Genomic DNA, 23837 nt, shown 5'->3' on the forward strand with positions numbered 1-23837 from the left:
CTGGAAAACCCAACACTTATATCTAATGGCTTAGTGATGGAACAAACCAAGAAAAGAAACCCACAGGTTATCTTGTATAATGTACCAAAATCATATCAGGGTGAGGAACTATTAGAAGAAATATACCATCTTAATTATGGGGAAAGTATGACTAAAGAGGAGATGCTTTACAACCTAAGAATAAAGTTCAAAACTGGAAAACGCAATGAACATGACTGTCGTGTAGTTTTGGAGACATCTCTGATGATGAGAAATGATCTAATTCGGAAACAAAAGCTCTACTTAAACTTTAATGTCATTAGAGTTAAAGATTATATATCACTACCAAGATGTTATAACTGCGGAGACTACGTTCATATTAGTAAATATTGTTCGAATGAGAAAGTTTGTAGACAGTGTGGAGAAAGTCATGAAGTTCAAGATTGTGATAAAGCAAAGATCAGAATATGTATCCCGTGCCAAAGACGAAGTAGGAACTGTCATGTTGAGTATTGTCCTACTTAAAGGGACACAACACAGAAGTTGCGAGTGATCCAAATGAATGCTGAGGGATCGCAAATAGCATCTGGCGAGCTATATGCCTATATTAATAACAACAAAATAGATATCACTCTAATACAAGGCCATATTATGCCAGAGGAAAATTTCCAGGAATACCAATTTATATGAAAACAATATCAATGACAGAAAATCCAAAGGCTCTAACTGTATAATAGCTAATAATGATATCAAGAATACTTGGCTAAAGCAATATTCAACCTCTCATTGTATTGTCACAGAGATAAGCTTCATGGGACTTCAATGGATACTGATTAGTCTATATTGTCAATTTAGAGATCCGTTAGATCCATATATTCAAATTATTCAAAAACCTGTAAATGATCTGTCACGTAAAATAATACTATTGGCAATGGATTCTAATGCTAAATTCCGTTTGTGGTTTAGCAAGATTACGAACAACAAAGGTGTTGAAATGGAAGATTTGATAGCAAGTAACAATTTATATATTGTGAATAGGAAATCCAATACACCTACATTCTGTAACAGCTCTGGTGGAAGCTCAAATATTGATCTTACTTTAACTAATTGTCAAGGACGGACATATGTGGATAACTGGTGGGTTAAAGGAGGCTTTACCTCCAGCGACCACAGTTTAATAGGATGGAACATCTCCATTCATAATAAGACGATAAAGGTGAAGAAAGTGAAAGAAGAAAGTGAGATGCAGACGGTGTGACTAAATATCGAGAAGACTATTCCGTTGATTGGTCTATCTCACTTTCTAATCAATCACTTTGATAAATGTCCTTGGCTAAATCTGAAGTCTTGACTGGCACAGTATTATACATATATACCTGTCAGAATTCAAACTAAGTGTTAGCACAGTAGGAAGCTAGGGTTCTATGATGAAAAGCAAATTTCACCTTACATATGCTGATGAATAGTGTTTATGCTCAAATAATTATAAATATTTTTATGCAAATTATATTGATAAAAAACTAGAAATAACATAAGTTACAACAGCATCAAATTATGCATTTGTAAACAAGAACATTTATAACATATAAATGGTATTTATAAGAAGAAAATATTTCTTTATTATCTCCTTTTGAGATAGAGTAAGTCTTTGTTTTTATAATTTAGCATGCATCCATTCTACTACTGAGTATACTCAATACGCCAATTTCTTCATCCAGGTTTTGTACAATCCTGATCTTCAGTTTTCAAAACTCAGCATCTGGCTAAATCACATCCAAATGTAGAACATATGTGTGTCACTTTGTGTAACTTCAAAATATTCATTTAAGGAATTGTAGCATTTATAAGCTTGCTTGTTAAGGAAGATGAAAGCAGATACCTATTAACTGCTTCAAATTCAACATGTCATATTTTATACACACGAGTGCCATTCCACAACTTTCTAATCTTTTGAAAAATTATATCATAATCAAAGTTTATTCAAGTTTCATAAAAGGCTTCTATATAGCTTAAACATCCAAGTTATTATAAAATTGCCAAGTTTTGTACAAATATATATCCATCCCATATTGCTATATCTGTACTTATCTTTGTTCTCTTTTGAGATTCTTTCCAAAGTCACAGACAACTAGTTTCAGAGTAACTAGTTCAAGCCCGATTTTTTAGTATGTGTTATCTTCAATTGTATTTGTTTTATATTTTTGTCAATAAGTGATTAACAGCTTGAATGTTTATGTAGTAAATGTACATATGTGTTCTGTTACAGCTATTTTACAATGTATATCATAATATACTTATCTAATGATTACAATTACCATTTTTTGAATATTGACACAAAGTAGCAAAAATGACTTCATATTATACGTTGAACAATTTTAAAGAATTGACCTTTGTATATAAACGTTGATGCAAATGCAAATGTACACAATTTCAATAAATGTTATTATAAATTTGAATGTATCGTATCTTTCTTGTCTGAAAGAACACATATTATTGAAGATATTTGTTTTTCATATTGTCAGTCAAAAATAACTGTTATGAATATGAATTCAAAATATTGCACAATTTGATAATTTTGTCATGATATACAAATGGGCTTTTTTGAACATCATATTTAATAAAATTAGTTTGAATAGTAATTTCAGACATTTAATTGCATTATATTAATAAATTTTGAGGAATCACATGAGTAAATTATTATAACTATTGCACAAATGTGGAACTCTGAACCTAACCATTTTTGAATGTTGTTATGACAATGTATTAATTTTATTGTCAATAATAAGAACAGTATCAATAAGAATCATAGGACCATTAAATTAAAAAGACAATGGACACCTAAAGAACAGATACAGCTATGAAATGAAGTAGAACTTCAATTGATAGATAAAATAAATATGGAGAATGACTTAGAGCATAATATCCAGCTTCTTACGGATATCTTGTTACAGGCAACGAAGACTAAAAAAGGAAAGTTGAACAATGAAAAAAAATTGGCCTCCATATATCCTTAAATGGAAAACGCAAACAAATAGACTACGAAAACTTTACCAGCACGCAAAGACTGACCGAGACAGAATCTATTTTCTTGAAAAATATCGGTCGTCAAAATGGAAGTACAAAAATTTAGTATAACAGTAAGTTAAAAGATGGGCAACTTTTGTACAGAGTGAACTTAAAAATAATCCGTGGAGCCTATCCTACAAGCTGACTGCAAAGAAGATTACACCAGATGTCTAACAACATTAAAACGATCTGACGACACTTACACTGAGTCTTGGAAAGACACAGTCCTGCTTCTTTTGGAAAATCTGCTTCCTGATGATATGGACACTAATGAGTTGGAACCACAAAAGACAACCAGGAAAATTGTAAATGAGGAATATAAAAATGATACATTAAATTTACCTTTTGCCATTGAGGAAATAGCTGTTATTATAGACCAGCTGAAATGTAAGAAAGCTACTGGACCCGATGGGATACACAATGAAGTAATAAAAATTTGTAAAAACCTAGTTCTGAATGTTCTCCAAGATATATACAATCAATTCATCGGGTGAGTAATACATGTCGGTATTGCCAGTAGTGACTCTTTTGTATGCAGTATATGCCTCGTATAATTTGAGGAAATCATCCTTGGACATGTTTAAATTATAATTTTCTCTGGGGAACACCTCGTTTCTGCCGTTTTTAAGATATATGTTCTTGATATTGCAGTTATCGAACGTACTTGAATTTTGTTGCTGGTTGTTGTCTCGACCAGTCTGAAACAGCACCACCACAAAATCTGGCTTGTCATATTGTATACTAGAAAATTAATTCGTAGCATCGAATTCGTAATAACTACCAGCGGCAGGCTTCTGGACGCATTGATATGTATAAAATTGTAAAGGCACCTGTCGATTTTTTAGTATATCTGCTTTGTATTTAAGAGCTTAACTGGCTTCGTATTCAACAACCGGGATTCTTAGCTCCATAGTCTGAATAAGACATTTGCCTTCGTCAGGTAGGGTATTAGGCAGAGCTGCCCCAGTAGAGTTTAATGTGCTGTACCTCATCAAAGCATTATTATCATTGGCGGCTCTTCGAAATGTGATTCTTAAACCACCCTTCCACTTAATGTCTTTGTAATCTGAGAAGAATCCAGGTAACAGGCGCATCGGAAACAGTACAGTTTGGCTGTTGGTTAATATTTTATCGCCAGCCTCAAATCAACCGATTTTGTAGTACGAGGCCTCTGTCTTCGATAAATTCTGTGTGGCCAAAGCTGTTAAGGTAATACCAGGATAGTCTACTCTGTTTATGACAACACCATGCTTTCGGATCTCGATTTGAGAAAACAGATGCGGCACGAAATTGTCTACCAGTCTTATATTTGAGTTAACCGGAAACTCTGTGCCGTCGAGCTTGACAACATCAAACTTGATATATAGGACTGCTCTGTGGGGGTGTATAAAGCCATCTCCTACGTCAAGGTCAACCTCAATCTCTGTGTTGGGTTGATTCAAATTTGTAAATGTCCTACGGTTCGGAGGGAACGACTGTAGCTCGTAGCTTTCGATATGCTCCATTTTTAGTACGTATTTTATTTATATATTAATCTCTATGATGGCGGTTGTTGTGGCTCTTTGCAAAATCAACTAATTCTTATTTTTCGTTACTGACCACCAACTCGATGTAGTCGATTCTATTATGGCACACTGGAAAATATAATGTTGGTGATGGAGTGTAGATGATGGGCTCCATAAATTCAGAGTTAGGTTTGAATGTTGCTATGATGCCAGTTTGTTTGTGAGTGCCTATGCCATCTGATTTAGTGATCATAACCTCGGCCACATTACAATGAATATTCAGAGTCTCTATGGCCACGAATTTAGGTATATTAACAGCAGTGTGTTTGATGCTGGTTCAAGTTTTGTGCAGTTCTGGAAGCCTAATAGCTACGCTATAGTATCCCGATCCACTGTCTCTGTAGCAGACACAATCTCTACTCTGTGAGTGACAGAATTTTGAGTTAAGACAACACCACTAGGTAACTGAGCATTTAAAGTAGATATATTATACTGCCCTGGAGTGATGACAATTTTTTGTTCCCCAATTGTGCTTGTGTTGTTATGGTGTGTAATATTAGGGATCAAGTACATGCCGTAGAATGCTCTAAGAGCTATTGATTTGGGATACATAATATCATCATGTAGTTTGAGTTTTAAGATTGAATTCTGGCTGGTTAGATGGAATATGACCATGATGTTTTAGATACCACAGGGCCTTTTTGAAAATATTCAATTGATGGTTAATGTATTTGGGACAGATATCTAAGAACAGATAAACACAAATGTCCACAATTAATATCTTCAAAATTTTGAATACGATCGTCATTGTAATACAGATTATGAGATTTTAGATATTTTACTACATTATTATAAGGAATCCCCCCCAAACGAATCGAATAAAAACGCCTCGTTGTTTGAATATTTAAGATAGCAGATCCAGTGTGTGTCTTGATTTTTGTAGCTATCCAAATTGACTATGCCACACTCTTTTTTGAGCGGTTGTTCTGGTAAAGAATCAGACATGTATACACCTCTAAAATTTTTGATGCTCAGTGGTTCGATTAAAGCTTCAATATCTTGGTTGGTAAGCGTCGCTTGTTTTTTTAAAAAATTATTTATGACTCTTTTACCACCTTTGCCTTGTTTTTCTATGGCCAGATTATGGCGCTTTTGTTCAGCTAATTCGGCCTTATTCTTCTTGACATCTATTACTGTTTTTGCTACGGCAGCCGATCCCCCTGCTAAGCTACCAACTGCACCGAGTGCTACTAAGATAGCAGTAATACTAAATATAAAGCCAGCTATATGTGATTTTTTTCTGGATTGCTGTAATTTTTTCCATTGGTGGTACACTTCGCAACATCTTATTTGACCGCCCCGAAAGAATTCTAAGTCCCGAATTCGTAAACTTAGCAACATTGCACTTCGGCTCCAAATGAGAGTAGCCAACTTTGAATAGGTCCTTCCACTAGACGAAAAACGCTGCGGTGATAGGTTTTCAATTTAACACTTTCCATGAACTTAGAAAGTATAAACCGGTATTATAATACACAATCAAACAGAAATAATAAATTGGAAAAAGAACCTTGAAGGATATTTACGATTCTGCTTGCTCGACTTGAAATTTGGGGGTTTGAAACACTGAATAGAGTTTTTCTCCACCTGGAGGAAATTGCCATCAAGTTTGTGAAGAAAGAAGCACATTTGTGAGGAGTTTATGCGACATTTTATTTACAATACCTTGCATAATATCGAACAGTTCTCGAAAACATATATTTTACACGACATGTCGAGAAAATGTGCATGAAACACAGGAAGGTGGGAGTCTTGATAAACGTCAACATGTTTTTAAGGGTATAACGTCATTAAGTTAACGTAGAGTAGTTGGTTTCGTGCTGCTGTCCTTATTTTTCATCAAGCGTGAAAGGTCGCGGGTTCAAATCCCACCCTCTCCTCTTCTTTCTTTTCTTATTTTTGTTTGCTGAACAGAGACCGTTGATATTAGAATATTTAAAAAATGAATCCGATGCACACTTGAAGGACGTCCCTTCTACGTATATTTCCTCTTAGAAGTTGAAGATTTCCAGGATTTAAAGTTAAAACTTTTCTTTTTAGTTATTGTTCATATGTTGTGTTAACACATACATCATGATTAATTCACAAATCACATATATGTATTTAGGGTGCAAAATGTAATGTTATTTAAGTTGTGTATTGTTTGTTCTTCACTGACACCTAAAATATTGATTATTTGATTTTGATATACTAAAAAAAAGATACACAGTTATGTTAAGTTGTGATGTAGTGCAGTACTGTAACGAAGGAGAGCGTTTAATGAGTTCAAATTGCTAAGATTGGTAATTTTATGTCCGCTCCTTCGTAATGACTGTTCTCAATCCCCTCACCACCATCTTACCATGCGTCTAAAACTAATAGTAAATCGCTAATTAACATAAATAAATTGTTATTGCGACGAAGGCCGATTCGATAAGAAACTACTAATAAGTATTTATATAGTGAGTGACAAACAAAAAATTCAAAACCTCAATGATCGTTAAATCTTCACTGCTTTGTATCTAAAATGTTTGTCTTCTTTGAACAGAAAGTAGGAGTATCAGATATAACAAACTTTCCGCACTAACATTGCAATATTCGAAACCACCATTACAGACTTAGCTCTATGTAACTTGATTCTGCGCATTCCACGTGGCATGTGACTTCCTCCTATCGTCGAAATAACTTTCTCTTACTATTTCCTTTCCTCTCGTGAAATACAGAGACCAATGTTAACTTCTTAGCACGGTGGATAAACTTTACACCAAACGATATACTCCTGAAAAAAATCTGCCTAGGTGGAGTATCGAACCTACGACCTCCCTCGTAAGAATCAAGCACGCTACCTCTTCTCCAGATAGCTCATGTTAAAATTTGCTACCAGTTTGAAGAAACCAATTCACACATAATGTCGTATCTATAATTTCCTCATGGCAATTTTCATGAGGAAACGAATTCAGATAAAATCGAGAAACGCTGAAAGGGAAAAATGATGAACATGTATATTAGCGTTTTGTCATATTTTGTAAATTGTGTAAAAATTCCGTGTTTTGAACAAGCAATCGTTTAGTTATGAAGAATTTTGTTGTTTGTTTAAAGTAGGAACAGGAGAGCGAAAAGGAGTCATTTGAACCAGACCCCGTTTGACAAAAAACTTCAGCTTTTTTCAAAGACTGTATGAAAAGAGAGAGGAACGTATGAAATATAAAATATGTGTGAAATTAAAACAATGGAAACCTTGAAAGATGATACTAACGAACCTCAAAGTATGAAAAACATATTTTCGTGGTGGAAAACTGCAAGTCATTTTCGAAATATGAACTTGATGTTTTTCTTTATTATGAAGTGGAGATATGGGACGATACGATCCCTCAGCAAGAAAATTTTAAGTTAGCTACCTCCAAGTTTTTCAATGGTCATAATTACTAATTGGGGTCCGGAAGTTGAGGATAAATCAACTTTTTTTCTGACCCTTAAAAACAATGCTAAACCTGATATCATGTCCGTTTCCCTTCAGTTAGAGCCGAAAAACAGTTTCTATTTTACTTTTTTTCATTTTTCGTCCTTTTGTGGCTTTTAGTTTATTTGTCAGTATTTTTAACAGATTTTGTTGCATTTTTAGTTATTTTTTGAGGTTTATTTTTCTCCTCCCCTGTTGTTTCGTGCATTTTGAATGCATTTACTAGTAAAACTTACTTATTTAGATTTCTTGACATGGTCCATTTAGCAAATTCACCATGAATCAAAAATACGGTCAATGGAAAAGCATAATATTATTTTTAACTGAAATGTTTGGCAAAGGATTAAAATACTTTGTGTGAAGATCTACTTTGAGGTTATTTTTCTGGACACTATTATAGCTTTAATCTGTAGTTTTAAAGTAAAATTAGTCACAGTATTAAATGCAAATACACTCTGGTATACGCGAAGCAGAACTGTATTTTCGGATGCAGGCCGACTACAGTATCATAGAAGGCCCACTCTGAAAGGAGATGAATTGGTTGGTTTGGTGTTTTAAGTCAACTTTATGCATAATAAGGCTAATCGGGACTGGACATACAGTTTAAAGTTGGATCCGAACCGAGTGCATAAAATAACGTGAATCGTGTGGTGTAAAGGGATCGTTTGCTTATGGAATGGAAGGTCAGAGGTTCAAACATACTTCCTTGCAAAATCTTTTTCGGGAAGTAAACGGCTTTGGACGAGAATGCTTATCTACGTTTCTTGGATATTTCCGTTGATATTTATGTGATTTATGTCCAGCATTTCCGGATGCAGAAAGTTGACATGTAAGTTCTTAATATGTGTTAACTTATAACAGCTGAATAAAAGGAAAAGTATTTCCTAAAATCCTGCCAATCACTGAAAGATTAGGAACATTAATAGAAGTTTTACTTGAGGCATGCACAGTGGCAACGATTCGGGGGGTGGGTGGAGGGACAGTTGCCTCCGCACTATGCTAAACCTTATCTACCAAGGGAAAGTATACTGTCCTTGCCCCTCCCTCCCCATATTTGGCACCTTGCGCCGTCAGTTTTGGAACCCAATCACCGCCACTGAGTATGCATCACATAAATATTTACAGTAATATCATATAATCTTATATTACGTTATTACAGCACTTGGTACTCGGTAAATAAAGAGAAAAAAAAATAATCAGGAAAGGGAGGGATTTGAACCTACGATGTTTCGATCTTGACAAAAACATTAAAAAAAACAAACTGCTGTCATCTAACCAACTACTCCAGGAGATGGCTAACAGAAAGCTCAGTAAAACACGTTTATCTCAGGTTAAGCAACATTGTGCCGGAGTTTCGAAATATTTTTCGCCAAGAACCAAGGAAAAGACACACTTTCAGAATCGTTTGGTGTTGTGTAAGGTATCTTTACTAAACATTTCGCATAAAATCATCATAAATTTGCCTTCTTGCATTCAAATGTGACCGCAATTCTTTCCAGGTGGATGAGAACCTGTTCAATGTTTCACAATGCAGATACATTTTCCTATTTTCAAATTCAGAATGAAGATTCTTGAAATATTTTCAACATTCGTATTTCTACTTACGATTTTTTTGTTTACTCATATATTTTATTACTGCTTTAGGGTATCTTTACTTTATGGAATGTGAAAGAATTTTAAAAAAAATTACGAGGGTTTTCATTCAGGAAGAAGAAATGTTGCAAAGTTGGCTACTCTTAGTTGGCTCTGAAGCGCAATGCTGCCAAATTTACGAATTCCGGACTTTGAAATTTTTCAGGGCGGTCAAATAAGATGTTGCGAAGTGTACTAAGTAACAACTTCATACCATGGCCTTTGGCAAGACAAGAGCTTTATTTTTGAGCTGCTTTTTGGTTAGAAGACTGTCGATAGTACCAAGAGATTTAAGACCTCCATAAGGTATCTGATACATAACACCCTTGGCCTTCATCGTAGGTTTATTATATACATATTCTGGGATTATATAGCTTAATTAATTGGTTTAAATTTAAGTCGTAACACTTATTGCTGGGCCAGTTTATTTAATCTTTTACAACCCCCACCCTAGTTTTTGTTTGGTGTTCATAGCTATGGTGGTCCCTAATGCTGCTATTTTTTCACCCAAAGAAGCATCTCTGCTTACTAATCTACCGAATGCAGCCTCTTCTAATTTTCTGTCTGGCACATGTCGCTTGTCAAGATCGGTATGTGTGTTGTATGCTATGTCATGGTCTCTACAAGCAGCGTCTAGGGGATTAACACCAGGGTCCCCTCTGTTTAGTCTATGGTCTAGTTTGGTACCGGGACCACAATACTGATAGCCTGGTATTTGTAGCTCAAATGGCAGCTTGTTTATGATGTCATTAACCAGCCCCCGACCCTCAGAGATATTCCAATATTTAGGTGGTAGAGTATTAATAATTTTTATAAGATATCCAATGCCCTTAGTGTCGTTGACTATAAAATTAGACAATTTGGTGGATATCATATCCATAATTCCGACTTTTTCGTTGTAAAAATTGTGGTTACCGGCATTTTCTTCGCCGGCTATGACGAGCAGCCTATCTATTAGTTTACTTACATCGTCAACCCAGACAAATTCTTTAGGCAGGGTGCTGTACTGTTTGATTCCGCTATCTGTCTTAATTTGTGTCCATATCGGCTTGATTAAGTTGTTGTATTTTGCTTCACTGCTAGACTTGACTCTTTTTTGTGCAGTGTCGTTGTTTTGGTACAGGGCATCCGATTTTATTAGTATTTCTTTGTAGCACTCATAGTCTTGATCTGTATAGTGTCAGGCCGATTACGAGTCATCAGTTCCCACAATCCAGGTGTTCCAGGATACTTAACAAAACCGCCTCTTTCTCCAAGATGTGATTCTGAATATACAATCAGATCATCGCCCATAAACGTAACTCTAAAATTGCCAATTTTATGTATAATGCTACCGTCACGCTCTGTTTCAGCGTATGAACCGAAGACCTTGTCTTTGTTGTCTTTAGGTGTGCTTAAATATTTTTGAGCAAGAAGGCCCAATTCAATAGGATCCTGACTAGCTTAGATTCCTTGAGGACGAACAGTACTAGGTGTATGAATACTAGAAAATGGGGTGATTGGATAATCTAATATGTTCCAAGCAGCTACAGACACAAGCTCTGCGTTCAAATTTTGGTTCTGCTCTGTAAGAGTTTTGATATTTTTACCCAGTTCACTAATAGCATCAATAATAGGCTGTTCTGTGCGCTTGTGTTGTTCATAAAAACCTCGGCTCTCTGACTTCCATCCCTTGAATCGTTTTACAAGATAGTCTCTTAATTTAAGGTCGTCAACGATTGTTCGTTGCATGGCTGTTTATATACGTCTCTACGTCTAGAAAATCATTGATTTTACTCCTATATTTACCACTATTGGGCTTCCTTGTCATATCCATTGTGACAAACCCGTAGCTGTCCTGGTTCCAGCACCTACCACAAAAATTAGAAAAATCGTTGTACCTTAAGTATGTACCTACATACTCGTCATGTATGTGTTTGAGGTTAGTATGATCTTGACGAAACGCACATATGAAATTCCTGTTGTCTCGTAGCAGCTGTTTCGGTATTTTAGAAAAGGTCTGTTCCAGGTAGAAGCAATCTATCTCTTTGTGCCGCCCCTGAGTAAAAAAAATTCGAACCTCGTTTTGATTATCTAGTATAATGTCATCAAACACAATAACAGAGGTATCGAGACAGTCATCGAGTGGCTTAACATCTGATTAAGAAGTGGCTATATCCAGTCCATTGTATAGCTTCATCAGCTGCTGATATTTTAATTGTTCCAAGCTCTTAGAAAAGACGTACAAGTGCCTGTTTTTCCAGTCTAACCAGTTAGGTGCCAGTAAAAAATTATCAACCACTAGCGTAGTCTTACCACAACCCGATGGCCCAACAATAAGACAACGAATATTATCAGGTAGCAGATTGCCATTTTTCTTAGTCTGCTGTTCGGGCTCTGGTAGTCGCTTTATAACATCCGAGGTGTTCATAGTATCACTTTGTCTGCTTTGATCCAGCTGTTTTCTGGATGACCTAGCCATTTGACCAGTAGCTTGTTGCGTTTTTGCGTATGACTTTTTCTATGAGATATGTGTCAGGCTGTTTAGTTTTGCTAAGTTCTTCCTCATAGAATCGGCCTTTGAGGATTTCGTTCTGATGGTCTTTTATTATATATGTGTTACGGGTCGTAGGTATAACTTGAACCACTGTAAATAATTCAGTGCTCCAGTTTCTAGTAAAGCCTCTTTCGAATATGTGTTTATATTTACTAATTCTCACTTGATCACCTACCTTGTATTTAGGTCTTCTGGATGTTGGCTGATATCTCAGATAGTAAACAGTGTTGATCAATTGCTGCTCGTCAGATTTGGTTACGTCAGATGGCTTCTTATTAATTGTGGTGTGGACCGAGTTGTTATACTGATCTAGAAGTTCTGGTATCATAGCAACCCATTTATAATTACCTTGAAGCGTAAATTGCTTATACATATGACTTTTTAGGGTCCTGTTGAATGTTTCTACAATAGAGGCTTTGAGGTCGCTGTAACTTGAGTAATGTCGTATTGACTGGCTCTTAACAAATTGTTGAAATACCAAATTATAGAATTCTTTACCGTTATCTGTTTGTAGATAGCGCGGTAATCTGCCACTCTGATTGATGATTGTCCTAAAAGCTTCTGTAACACATGCTCCAGTTTTGGATTTGAGTGGCACAGCCCAGGCATATTTCGAAAATGTATCTATGACAGTAAGTAGATATTTGTAGCCTTTGTTGATCTTGTGTATGTTTTTTAGCTGTCCACTTGCCATCTCAACCAAGTCAGCATGCCACAAATCGTCTATGCCTTTTTATGACCACTGGCAGTCGCTTATAGTTACGTCTGGCTGGTCTGTGTAGCTCGTCAACTATGGTTTGTCTAGACATAGTAAGTAAACAAGAATGTTGCATCTATGGAGTGTTCAGCAGCTGATACTACAGGATTTTCTAAATACAGCTTATCCCCTATTTGTATGTCAAACTCCTAAGAACCATCATCTTCAGCATAGGCTGTTTCTAGTGTATCGTGGTCTGTAAAATCCTCTAACTCCACACTGGTGATTTTTGGTATGTTGTCAGCATTGGCTATTGACAAGGTAGGGTAGTGCTGAGCCTGCGGTTGTAACCAGTATTTGATCTTGACCGGTCTGAGTGTGCACCTTACGAAGAACTGGTAATAAAATTGTGCAGGGGACAACATATAAAGTTTGCCACCTGGTGTAAACGGTGATTCGTATTCTTTGTTGGGGAGACTGTACAATTCAAGGATTACTGTGTGCTTAGGATTCTCGATTAGGCCAGTTATTTATTTTTCTGCTGCAAGCAATCTACTTAAGCGTATTACAGATTCAAGATGCTCGTTGATAGTCCTAACAATCTCGTCGTGGCCTGGTTTGATTCTTATGTCCACAGCAAGTTTCTTGTATTGTTGCACAATCTCTTGAAGATGCGTGGCAAAAACAGACAGAGCATTTGCTTGGTTGGATTCCATGGCTCCTAGCTGTGGCTTGATGTTGGCTACAATTTGCTGTAGATTTTCAACAACAGCCAATTTTTAACTTTGGGCTGTAAGATCATGGACTTGGGTTCTGATATCCTCAAACAGGGCATGCAGTTCATTAATATGCTGATTGGTTGGAAGAGTAGCCACTGTCTGAGTAAGCTGTTTGATCTCTGTCTGAATATTCTTGATGTCTTCAGATTTCAATATGCGATGTACGGCTCTTTTAATATTTTTAAGTTCCTGTGAGTAGGCAGATTGGCCACCGTATTCTGCAGAGACTCAAGGGCCAATTTTACATCATTTAATTAATTAGCGTCAGCCACACTACGCATAGCATCTTGGAGCAGGGCTATGTCTGCCTGAGTAGGTGTTGATTGTTGTAAAATTTCAAGCTTTGTTTGAATATCATCGATCAAGTGATGAAAATGTGATATCTCAGATTCGGTATTAAGATTTTCAAGTTTGGTGATCTGTTGCTGAACACTGGCAAGGATGTCTACGATACCAAGTAAACGGGACTCCAAAGTTTCTTGTACATTTGTCAGATCGTTGCGTACTGCTGCTATGGTACCCTCAAGACGGCTTATGGTACTCTGAATTTTGCCAAAATCCTCGTATGTCTCTAGTTGTAGCTTGATGTTGGCAACACTACGAGTAATAGCACTTAGAGCATCCGAAGATGGTAGAGTTGACGAGGTGTATCTTTGACGGTGGCCTTGGCTACTCCGCACAGAGTGTGAGAGAGATACGTTTATGTAGTTGCCACCTACTCGTCCTTTGGGTGGTCGAGAGCAAGGACAGAACGCAAGGATAATGACGCGCAGCCGGTAGCTCCTCCCCCTTGCTACTGCGCAGCCGGGCTTGGGCAGGGTTCACCCGCAAAGATATAGCTCGTCAACTCTAGGTTGTTCATAAAATTTTCTAGTGTCTCAATTTTTTCTTTGAACTCGGCTATGGCATTGTTTAAGGGGTCCAGATTAGGTATCTGTAGTGATTGAATCTGTTCTTTTAAAGTAGTAATCACTAGATCAAAGTCATCTTGGGACTTCATGCTTTTGACAATTGTTTGGAGCTGTGTCTGGACACTACCAATCTGCTCTTCTAGTTGCTGTTTTAGTTGCTCAGAGTTGGTAGCCTGAGTCTTAAATTTGGCTTGAAGAGCTGCTATGGCCTCCTCTAAACTCTGAAAATTATCTAGTGTAGCCAAGTCAGTGTATTTCTGAAGCAGCAATTTAAGTTCTGAGTCGATTTTAAGAAGAGGGTCCATTCTTTGTGGTTGTAAATTGGTAATCTCGAGTTGAAGACTGGCATTCAGTGTGGTTTGTAGAGCTTGTAAATCGCTTCTTAATTTTTTGACTCTGACGTCAAGCATCAGAATCTCGTCGCTGTGATCTTCGCGCCTTGTATGGCCAAATATATCATTAGGCATTGTGTTTTTTTAGCGGTTATTTATTATAGAGTATCTGATTATTAATTCTATAAAAAGAGGTATAAGCTTGTCGTAGTGTCGCAGGACCTCAATATATAAACAGTCAGCGGCAGAGACGGTATATACAGTGCCAGAAACCATGTATGAGTGCTTAATTCTGTAAATATTTCTGCCTACTGAAACCTTGACTTTGCCCTCGGGGGTTGTAATAAATTGTAATTGACCACCTACAAGTAACTGGTAGTGGTTTAAGTTATTGTTAAATATGTACAATGTTTTACCTGTATTAACATCAACATCTGTAAGTATGCTATTCCGATGAATAATTAACAAACCACTTACTTTAGGTAGCATAGATTGTATATCAGGAGAGGGTGCTGGTGTTGGCAGGTCCATAATAGCCTGTTTTTTGAACTCAAATAAGTTCATAGGCATGTTTATTTAATGCAAACCATGCTCTGTGAATGGGCATTGACTGCCACTTATCAAGTCACAATGACCCCATGGTAGAGTATGTATGCCACATGATAAAATATATATCTTACCGTCATGTGGATCTAGAGCAACCTTTTTTTACAATATTTGTGGTCAACAAGTAATCCATACTCTGGATTCTGCATTCTGATGTTCTGATTGTGGTACATGATTTTAGACAATCTTCGTAATCTTCAAATCTGAGCTCTTTGTCTACAGTTACTCTACCAACGCCCTTGGCTTTTTTAGTAACAGCACCACTGGATGTTTCAAAGCTGTACATCTTTACCCTTAACCCAGCAAATGCTACAATAACATCGACAAGTGTCTCGTCTTTTAACTTGCCAGGCACCTTTTTGTTGTGTGGTTGAATATTCAGATGGCCAGGCAATTCACTAGTATCGAAATATTCAAGCAATGCAGGCTGTGATATATCTTTATAAACATCATCTGTCTGAATATCAAGAATAAAGCTATCCGTGTCCATATACATCAGTTTTACACGATCACCATAAAAGTCTTCAGCACATCGTAATACAGCTCCAGCATGTGTAATTTGGCCAATTCTAATATTATAGCCCCTACATAAATAGGCTTATCAAACTTGATCTTTGTTTTATTCATGTTAAAAAGCGCCAGATTATCGTCATAAATTTTTCTTTAACTGAAGTTGGGCTTTGCTACCAATTTTTTGCTCTGGCTGGAGCCAGTAACCAATTTGACATCAGTATGTTTTCTGACATTTTCTATGGTCTTACCATACACCGAATTGACCATCAATTTGAAGAAGGTCTTATCAAATTGTGTTACTGCAAGTGTTCGAGGCTTGGTGTTTGTATCAAAGTATTGCTTCAACCACCTTGAGTGCTTGAACCTTAAGACTTTGCCAACCTTTGTTACTTGAACACCATGGGGCATCAGGAACTTAAGGTTCTTGTAGTATATGCCATAACCCTGTTTTGGCTCTAGAGTCATCATCAGCTTCTTCTGTTTAGAGCCAGGCGGACACTGGAACTCAGCAATTGGCGGCAGATCAGAAAACCGGCTGTGTAAATCATCAGGAATTGCCAGATCCACCTCTAAGAACAGGCCATAGTCACTGACATCAAAGTCTTGAAGATCTTCAATATTAAAATCTTCAACCCACTCAAGCCTTGCATATGGCAGTTTATCCAGCATAGCATAGCCATACAGGCTGTTGGCATCCACATAAAGTATATAGTTTGATGGTTGTGCAGAATCATAATCGGGAACATACTTGTTGTTGGCTCTGGCATATCTTTGAGAACATTGTACTATGTCCCCTCGTATACATTGTTCGATGAACAGATACATGTCCTGGTCCTGGATCAGATCCAATTTTATTTTAGTGTTCAAAAACATCGCAGACCATGCTAGGCCTTGAGCACTGTAAAAATAGACCGGGTCAAGGTAAAAATTTTGTATTGAGGATGCTCTAAATGCCTCAAGTACATCGGCCAAGAGATCGAGTGTCAAATAGTATTTATGATAATTACGAAGATTCTGACAATTTAAGTTGGTCCACATCAACTGGGCATGGCAATAATCATCATCACTGATTCCTGATGCTCTGAGCTTGCTGTAAAACGCTTCTTGCGGTGGCGGAGCACACTCGTCAAATTTAGTAGAATCAGTAACATAATCGTATGGATATACACCCTTACGCCTAAGCAATTTCAGGTTAAAATTTTCAAACGTGTCAGACGTAATTTTGAATTGGGCATCAGATAATTGACTGGCCAGAGTGGCAAGGCTAGCCGACAGAAATCTATAACAAATCTTATATATATGGGCCTGCCATTAACACTGATTATCTTGCTAATAGCTATATATTTTTCGTCATTTTCTGCTAAAATATTTAAATCCTGCTTGTCAAACCCTTCGTATCTGATCAGATGATGAAAATCATAATTAGATGCACCGTGGCAAAATATCGGGACACATTTTGCTCTCTGGATCTCAATATTACAGCTACTACACAAAGCCTGTTTATATCGACCGTCCGTATGGCAATGATGACGCACCTTGATATTTGTATCCGAGAATTCAGAATTGCATACCGGGCATTTTTCTGTACTGTTAAAATCTTCAATTTGATCCTCTGTTAAAGGTAGCATAGGTTCTGATTTTAATAATTTATCATGGACGGCACTCACTTTCTACTTTACGTGCAAATTCTTGTATACGGTGTACTTGAAGACTCTTCGGGATCTGGGCTGCAGAAAGCAAACGGTTTGAGATTTGATTCAAAATCACAAACTATATACGCTGGGTGCTCCAACAAGGCTTCGAATTTTTTTAATTTGGCATTTTTGTTTGGCTTAGGCATAACCATATGAACAGGTTTATGGTTGCCACAGTATTTTTTAAGTTCGACCAACTTATTTTGAGCAATTTCGATATTCTTTTTAGGAACGCCATTTACCATTTTTTGACCATCAAAGACAGTCAAACATCTCCGACACAACTTGTATAATCCATTGGATTTGCCTAGTTGTTTCGTGACTAAAGCCTGAAGATTGCGTATCAGAGTGTAGTGATATGTACCATCCCCCTCAATTAAGAGCAGATCAATTGAGACACCAGAGTCATCATCAAGGTCGCTGATTCTAAGAGGCTCTATTAAGCAATCGCCAAGACTAGCAGAACAAATAAATAAATTAGTAGATAAAGGCATACCATTGCTATCTTTGGCCCCTTTTTCGAATTTATCAATATTCTTGACAGACATTGGATATTCTAAGCCATCCATAGCATCATCAAAATCATGTTCGTGCTGTTTATAATGACTTATTCGCTCTGGATGATCTAAAACTGGAAACAAAGCAGCCAAAATAGACCACAAAAAGCATTTCTGGTCGGTATTTTCTACGTTAACCACGGCTTTTTTGTTTTTGATATTGTCAGGTAAAGGCAGATATGCAGAAACTTGTAAAGGTCTGAATTCAGAAATATTAACATAGAGCCTGTGTGGGGATCCGCAAAGACTCAAACCCGATTCCTTAGCAGCAAACTCAGAATGTTTGATAAGCAATTGGTCTATCAACCTGCTTAGTATCTCGTCTAAGTTTGTATTTGAGTATATGGCTACAGTTTCTGTTATGTGGGGGTGTGTAAATTTTGTGCCGTTTGGTTTCTTATATTCAGTATACAATTTAAGAGATAGCTTATAAGAGCCATTTTGTGCATTTACAATAGCTAGCGCATCAGGATTTTTACTGTTCAAAAAATTCTTAATATCACATCTTGGCTCTGATACGAAACGGTAATCCCTTAGTTGACCGTCAAAACTACTATGAATGGGTGCATTGCGTGGTCGCTTTGCCGGTCTAATATTATCGGATATAACAAGCTTTCTTTTTAGACCAGATGTAGATGGCTGTGGGGGCAATGTTGATGCCTGTGCAGAACAAGAGCCTATATGTCTATTGAAGTAAGCCTTGCAAAATTTTCTATGGCATTTTGGGCATATTTTAGTGGGCATTTTGCGTTTTTATAAATCACAATTACGTTGGTGCTTAGCCCAATTAGGGCTGGATATATTCTTATCGCATTGATTACAATATTTTTGATTTGGCATTTTTGGTTTTGGTATTTATATATAATTTTTTGGAGCTCAAATCAAAACTATATGCTTAAAAAAACTATGACAGGTCGTATAGCTAATAGCCTACTAGCACAAAGGTAGAATAAGTATTGACCTACAGAAGCACTGACCTACCACAAATGCGTGTCTTCACAGGCATGTGGTGGTGTACATAGAAAGGCAACGACCTAATACCGTGTGTCATGTATTGATCTTGTATAACAAACTGGGACAGATATAAATTAGTGTATCTGCCTGACTCTAAATATGAGTGGATTATGACAAACAAGCTGGATGTGTCAAATATCGGACTATTTTATACAAAATATAAGCCTTTCGTTCAGTATACCAGAAATACATTTAATAATAATAAATTTTTTTTTTGTATATCAAACCAAACAGACCTGTAGTCCAGTCTATACGAGTGTAATCTAAATCAACTCAGAGGGGGTTCAAGAATATGGTCATAAGCATGTAGACCGAGATAGTTAGCAACACGTCCGTACTCTTCAACCACTCTCACAATACTAACTAATCTGTAATGCGAAAACTCTTTAATTAGCTTAAGCGCGGACCGCGTTGAAAACATCCGAAACAGTAAGCCAATCAGAAAACACCACATCATCGCATTACGTCATAACCAACCAATCAGAAGACACCACATCATCGCATTACGTCATAACCAACCAATCAGAAGACACCACATCATCGCATTACGTCATAAGCAACCAATCAGAAGACAGCACATTTGATGTAGGTCATCATAATATTGCCTAATAATAGAAGTAGACCAGAAGTAGACCAGAAGTAAACTTGTGTGTGTGTGTGTATGTGTGTGTGGGTGTGTGTGTATGTAGCTAATAAGATTACACTTGACAGAGTATTACACTAACTGCAATAAGCTTATATAAGCATCTTGACCTAGTTTTAAGTGTAGCCAAAACCAGTCTGAGGGGGTCATACTTTTTATGACCCAGTAATAGCATAAATTATACTACTCAAGACACTCTTCTTTCATTCTCTCGCCGACCTTTCTATGCACAAAGGTTCGCCTATTTCTGCCATATAATTCATATTTGGATTCGTCGGTCCAGAGTATCCGTTTCCAGTTATCCACAGTCCAACCTTGGTGCGTTTTAGCCCAGGCCAATCGTTTCGTTTTGTTCACACGTCGTAACAATGGCTTTCTAGCAGCTACTTTGCCATGCAGCCGTTCTTCACGCAACCTATTCTTCACCGTTGACACAGACACAGGCGTCAGTCTGCTGTTATTCAGGGAAGCAGCGATGACTGGTGCTGTTAGGCGCCTGTTCCGATTGCTGTTACTGTAATATATCTATCATCAACTGCAGACGTTACACGAGCTCTTCCACTATGTGCACGGTCAGCACGTATGTGCACGGTATCTGTCCAATGCATAATGAACACCAGCCTTGGAAATATTCAGTTATCTTGCTATTTCGCGTTCCGAATAACCTTCATTTTTCAGTGCACATATTACAGCACGCTTTTCAACCGAAATCGCCTGTTCCCCACGATGATGGGCCATTTCACACAGCTCCACTTACTTTGCACACCTCACACACAATAATGGGCTCGCAATGTCGCCTGCATGAACAGCATGAACAGCATGAACAGCACTGATAAGGATGAGTATGAGGCTAGCTACCATACCGACCGGTTTTACGCACACAGCTGCAATGTTGCCAGCTTCAGCAACGTTTTTGTCACTTTCCATTTCGCCAATCACATGCTACACATTCGGCAAAAAATTGGTTTCGCATCTTGCAAGGTTCAGCCTAGACTACATTGCATTTTCTATGTGTATCATCGTCACGTCTTTCTTGGACAGGAACCGTTGGTTCCATACAACACTCCATACTGATTTTTTGGCCGTTCTTCATGGTGGTCTTAAAATTTTTGTCGGTAGTGTGTGTATATATATATATATATATATATATATATCTTGCATATCGTTGTATTGTGTTAAATTTATCATCTCAAATCCGATTCTAAGACTGGAACATAGGAAATGTAAACACTCCTTGCTCTCATCTTCAGGTACCAAGGTTCTCTAGAATCTCTCTTACTTTCTTCTTCAACCCTGAAGTCAAATCCTAATCCTATAAGCATATCCACTCCTTTGGGATACACCGATCTCAGACGTCGATGGCCATGATGACACTCAACGTTGAATAAGTATAATTCTGAGGTAGAGGGTGAAGATGAAGAGAGTGGAGAGTGGAGGCTAGAGGTTCTCAACCCCCTCCCTTATTCCTGTGTACGTTACTATCAAACGTCACGGGATTCGACGTAACCAGGACGCTCCATGCCCTACGGATATCTTCCGACTCGATACAGTGCTCCAATTTCGGGTCACTATAGAAAAACTTCGACGGCAGCAGATTATACAATGCCACATGTGTCAACTTTCTTGCAATGCACGACCACGTTGTGTCAAATGCTATGAGGGCCATGTTGTAATAAACTGTCCTTACCAAGTCCCGGAGTGTCAAGCCAAATGTGCTAATTGTTGGGGACAGCATACAGCAAACTAACGAGGTTGTCCCCTGTTTCGACGCCTGACGTCGCTGCGGCAGAATCAAACAACAGCCTTGGAAAGACGAGCACTGACTCCTGCTGATCTCACTACTACTCCGTCACAAGGGACCAAGGGATTTACTCTTGTCCGCACAACACCTGATCCAGATGGATCAGGCTGGATCAGGCCCTTTGAACATCTGTGTAGATCAACAGCTACCCACAATTAGGTTAAGTTTAAGCTCTCCGATGATTCTCCCCACATGACAGTTGCAGGGGTTCCATATACGACTGATAGGAAACTTGGTCCATATCATTCTAATTAGTACAGATTCAAGTTAAAAATCTATATTGACGCTTGGAAATAAACGCCCTGAAAAAAAAACACAATATTTCCTGATGCTGAAAGCAATGTATGCGCTTAAACGTTGGACGCAAACATTCTATTAACCTGGATGATAACCCGAGAACATCTGTTCGTATTCTTTCTTGTTATTCAAATGTTTTATCATGAATTTTCCTATTATAACCTAACTCAGATACGCAGCTGAGAGATATGTCTGCCTCTTGCAGGAAACTGTCCTCGACGTGCCAGTAGTCCTTGTGGGCAACAAGAGCGACCAATGGGGAGACAGGATGGTGAGCCTCGAAGAAGGGCAGCGCAGAAGCAGAGAGATTGGGTGCACCTCTTTCCACGAGATTTCCGTCCGTGAGAGCATCGATGAAGTAAGTATGAATACTTAGGAAACAGTAATTAATTATACTGTTAAATTATTGTTGATTTGTTACTTTTTGTTTTAATCGGAAAATCTGAAAAATGAATCTTATTCAACGATGTTGTTCCCCTGCGTCATTCTCTCGTCTTTCCACGTCCGTTCATATCAACTATGGATACGTTAAAAACAAAGAATATAATTTGATTAAACTTTTGACATATTGATCCCGTTGCCGGAACTTTTGTGTTAATTGTGCAACTCTCACATGCGACACAGGACGTAATTGTGTGCGACGTTGGTTAAAATCATTTGCAATGGCACATAAACTTTTCTCCCCAGGCAGCAGTACGATCTCCATGCGTTCCTCACTCGTTACGAGCATTCTGGTCCTGTTTCTTCACACCTGGAAAATGAGACATTTGTTACATTTGTTAACTTTTCTACTTATTAAACAGAAGCAGAATTAAATCTTTCACAATTGCATTTCTCCTGAAATTCTAGCCTGATTTGATGCATTACATCATCCCATCTCCATTAAAATATCTTGAGTTTAATTCAATGCGGCGGCCACCAATATGGCGAACATCAGCTAGGATGAAAGCAATATGGTATTGGGTCTAACCTGTTTCTGACGTGACCATTTGTGCCCAGCATAACTCCTTCAATTTAAATTGAATCACCCTGTAGATATGAATATCTAAAATTTTCTGAAACTGAAAACGTAGAAAAATTTAGTTTATTAAAATGAAGGGCCAGGGGGAAAAACGATGAATGTTCATTCGAGACGATTTGCCAGGAAATGAAAAACAAAGTATTTCTTTTCATAAGTACGTTAATATATGCCAAAATAATAATGCGTTTTTCAGGCACTTCTCATCGTTTCCCAACCAAGGCCGTTCTCATTCTTATAGTACAGCTTCTGAACTATCAGATGGCGTTGCGATCTCAAAATGGGCGAAAAATCGACATTCATCGTTTTTCCCCCTGGCCCTTCAAATATAAACAACCCTTTGCTTGATAATGGCGTTAATTAATTTTTAAATTCTGATCCGAGGTCTCTAAAAATTTAAGATTAAGTTATAAATGTGTAGAGTGGCTTTGGACGCGTGGTGTCTAAACGTTGTCTGGGGCTCTGGGTGGCCACTGAACACGGATCGACGGACCATCGCCGCGACACGAGCCAGTCCCATGATTGATATCATAATTAACATAAGTCGGGTATTTGTGGAATGTGGATGTAGTGGTAACATCGTCGACTTCTAGTAAAGGTGTCCTGGGGTAAAGGCACTTTGCACAGTGTTTCAGATCCCACTATAAACTGTAGGTCCAGTTCCGATTAGCCTATATGTGCATAAGGTAGACCGAAAACAACAATGCCACTGTTTGTGGAATATTTTAGTGGAACATAGAAGGATTTGTTGCGGGTCTTGT

At 37.6% G+C, this 23837-nt stretch overlaps 1 protein-coding gene across 1 annotated transcript in view; it reads left to right on the forward strand.

Moving 5' to 3' along the window:
* Nucleotides 1-23837, forward strand: part of LOC145989146 (ras-related and estrogen-regulated growth inhibitor-like) — a 309491-nt gene that overhangs the window by 168575 nt on the left and 117079 nt on the right. Inside the window, exon 4 of the mRNA XM_083124437.1 lies at nt 22264-22416. Within this exon, the coding sequence (XP_082980563.1) occupies nt 22264-22416 (153 nt within the window). The remainder of the gene's footprint in view (nt 1-22263; nt 22417-23837) is intronic.

Source organism: Lepisma saccharinum, chromosome 6, assembly GCF_977018435.1.
Source record: "Lepisma saccharinum chromosome 6, izLepSacc3.1, whole genome shotgun sequence".
Lineage (NCBI taxonomy): Eukaryota > Metazoa > Arthropoda > Insecta > Zygentoma > Lepismatidae > Lepisma > Lepisma saccharinum.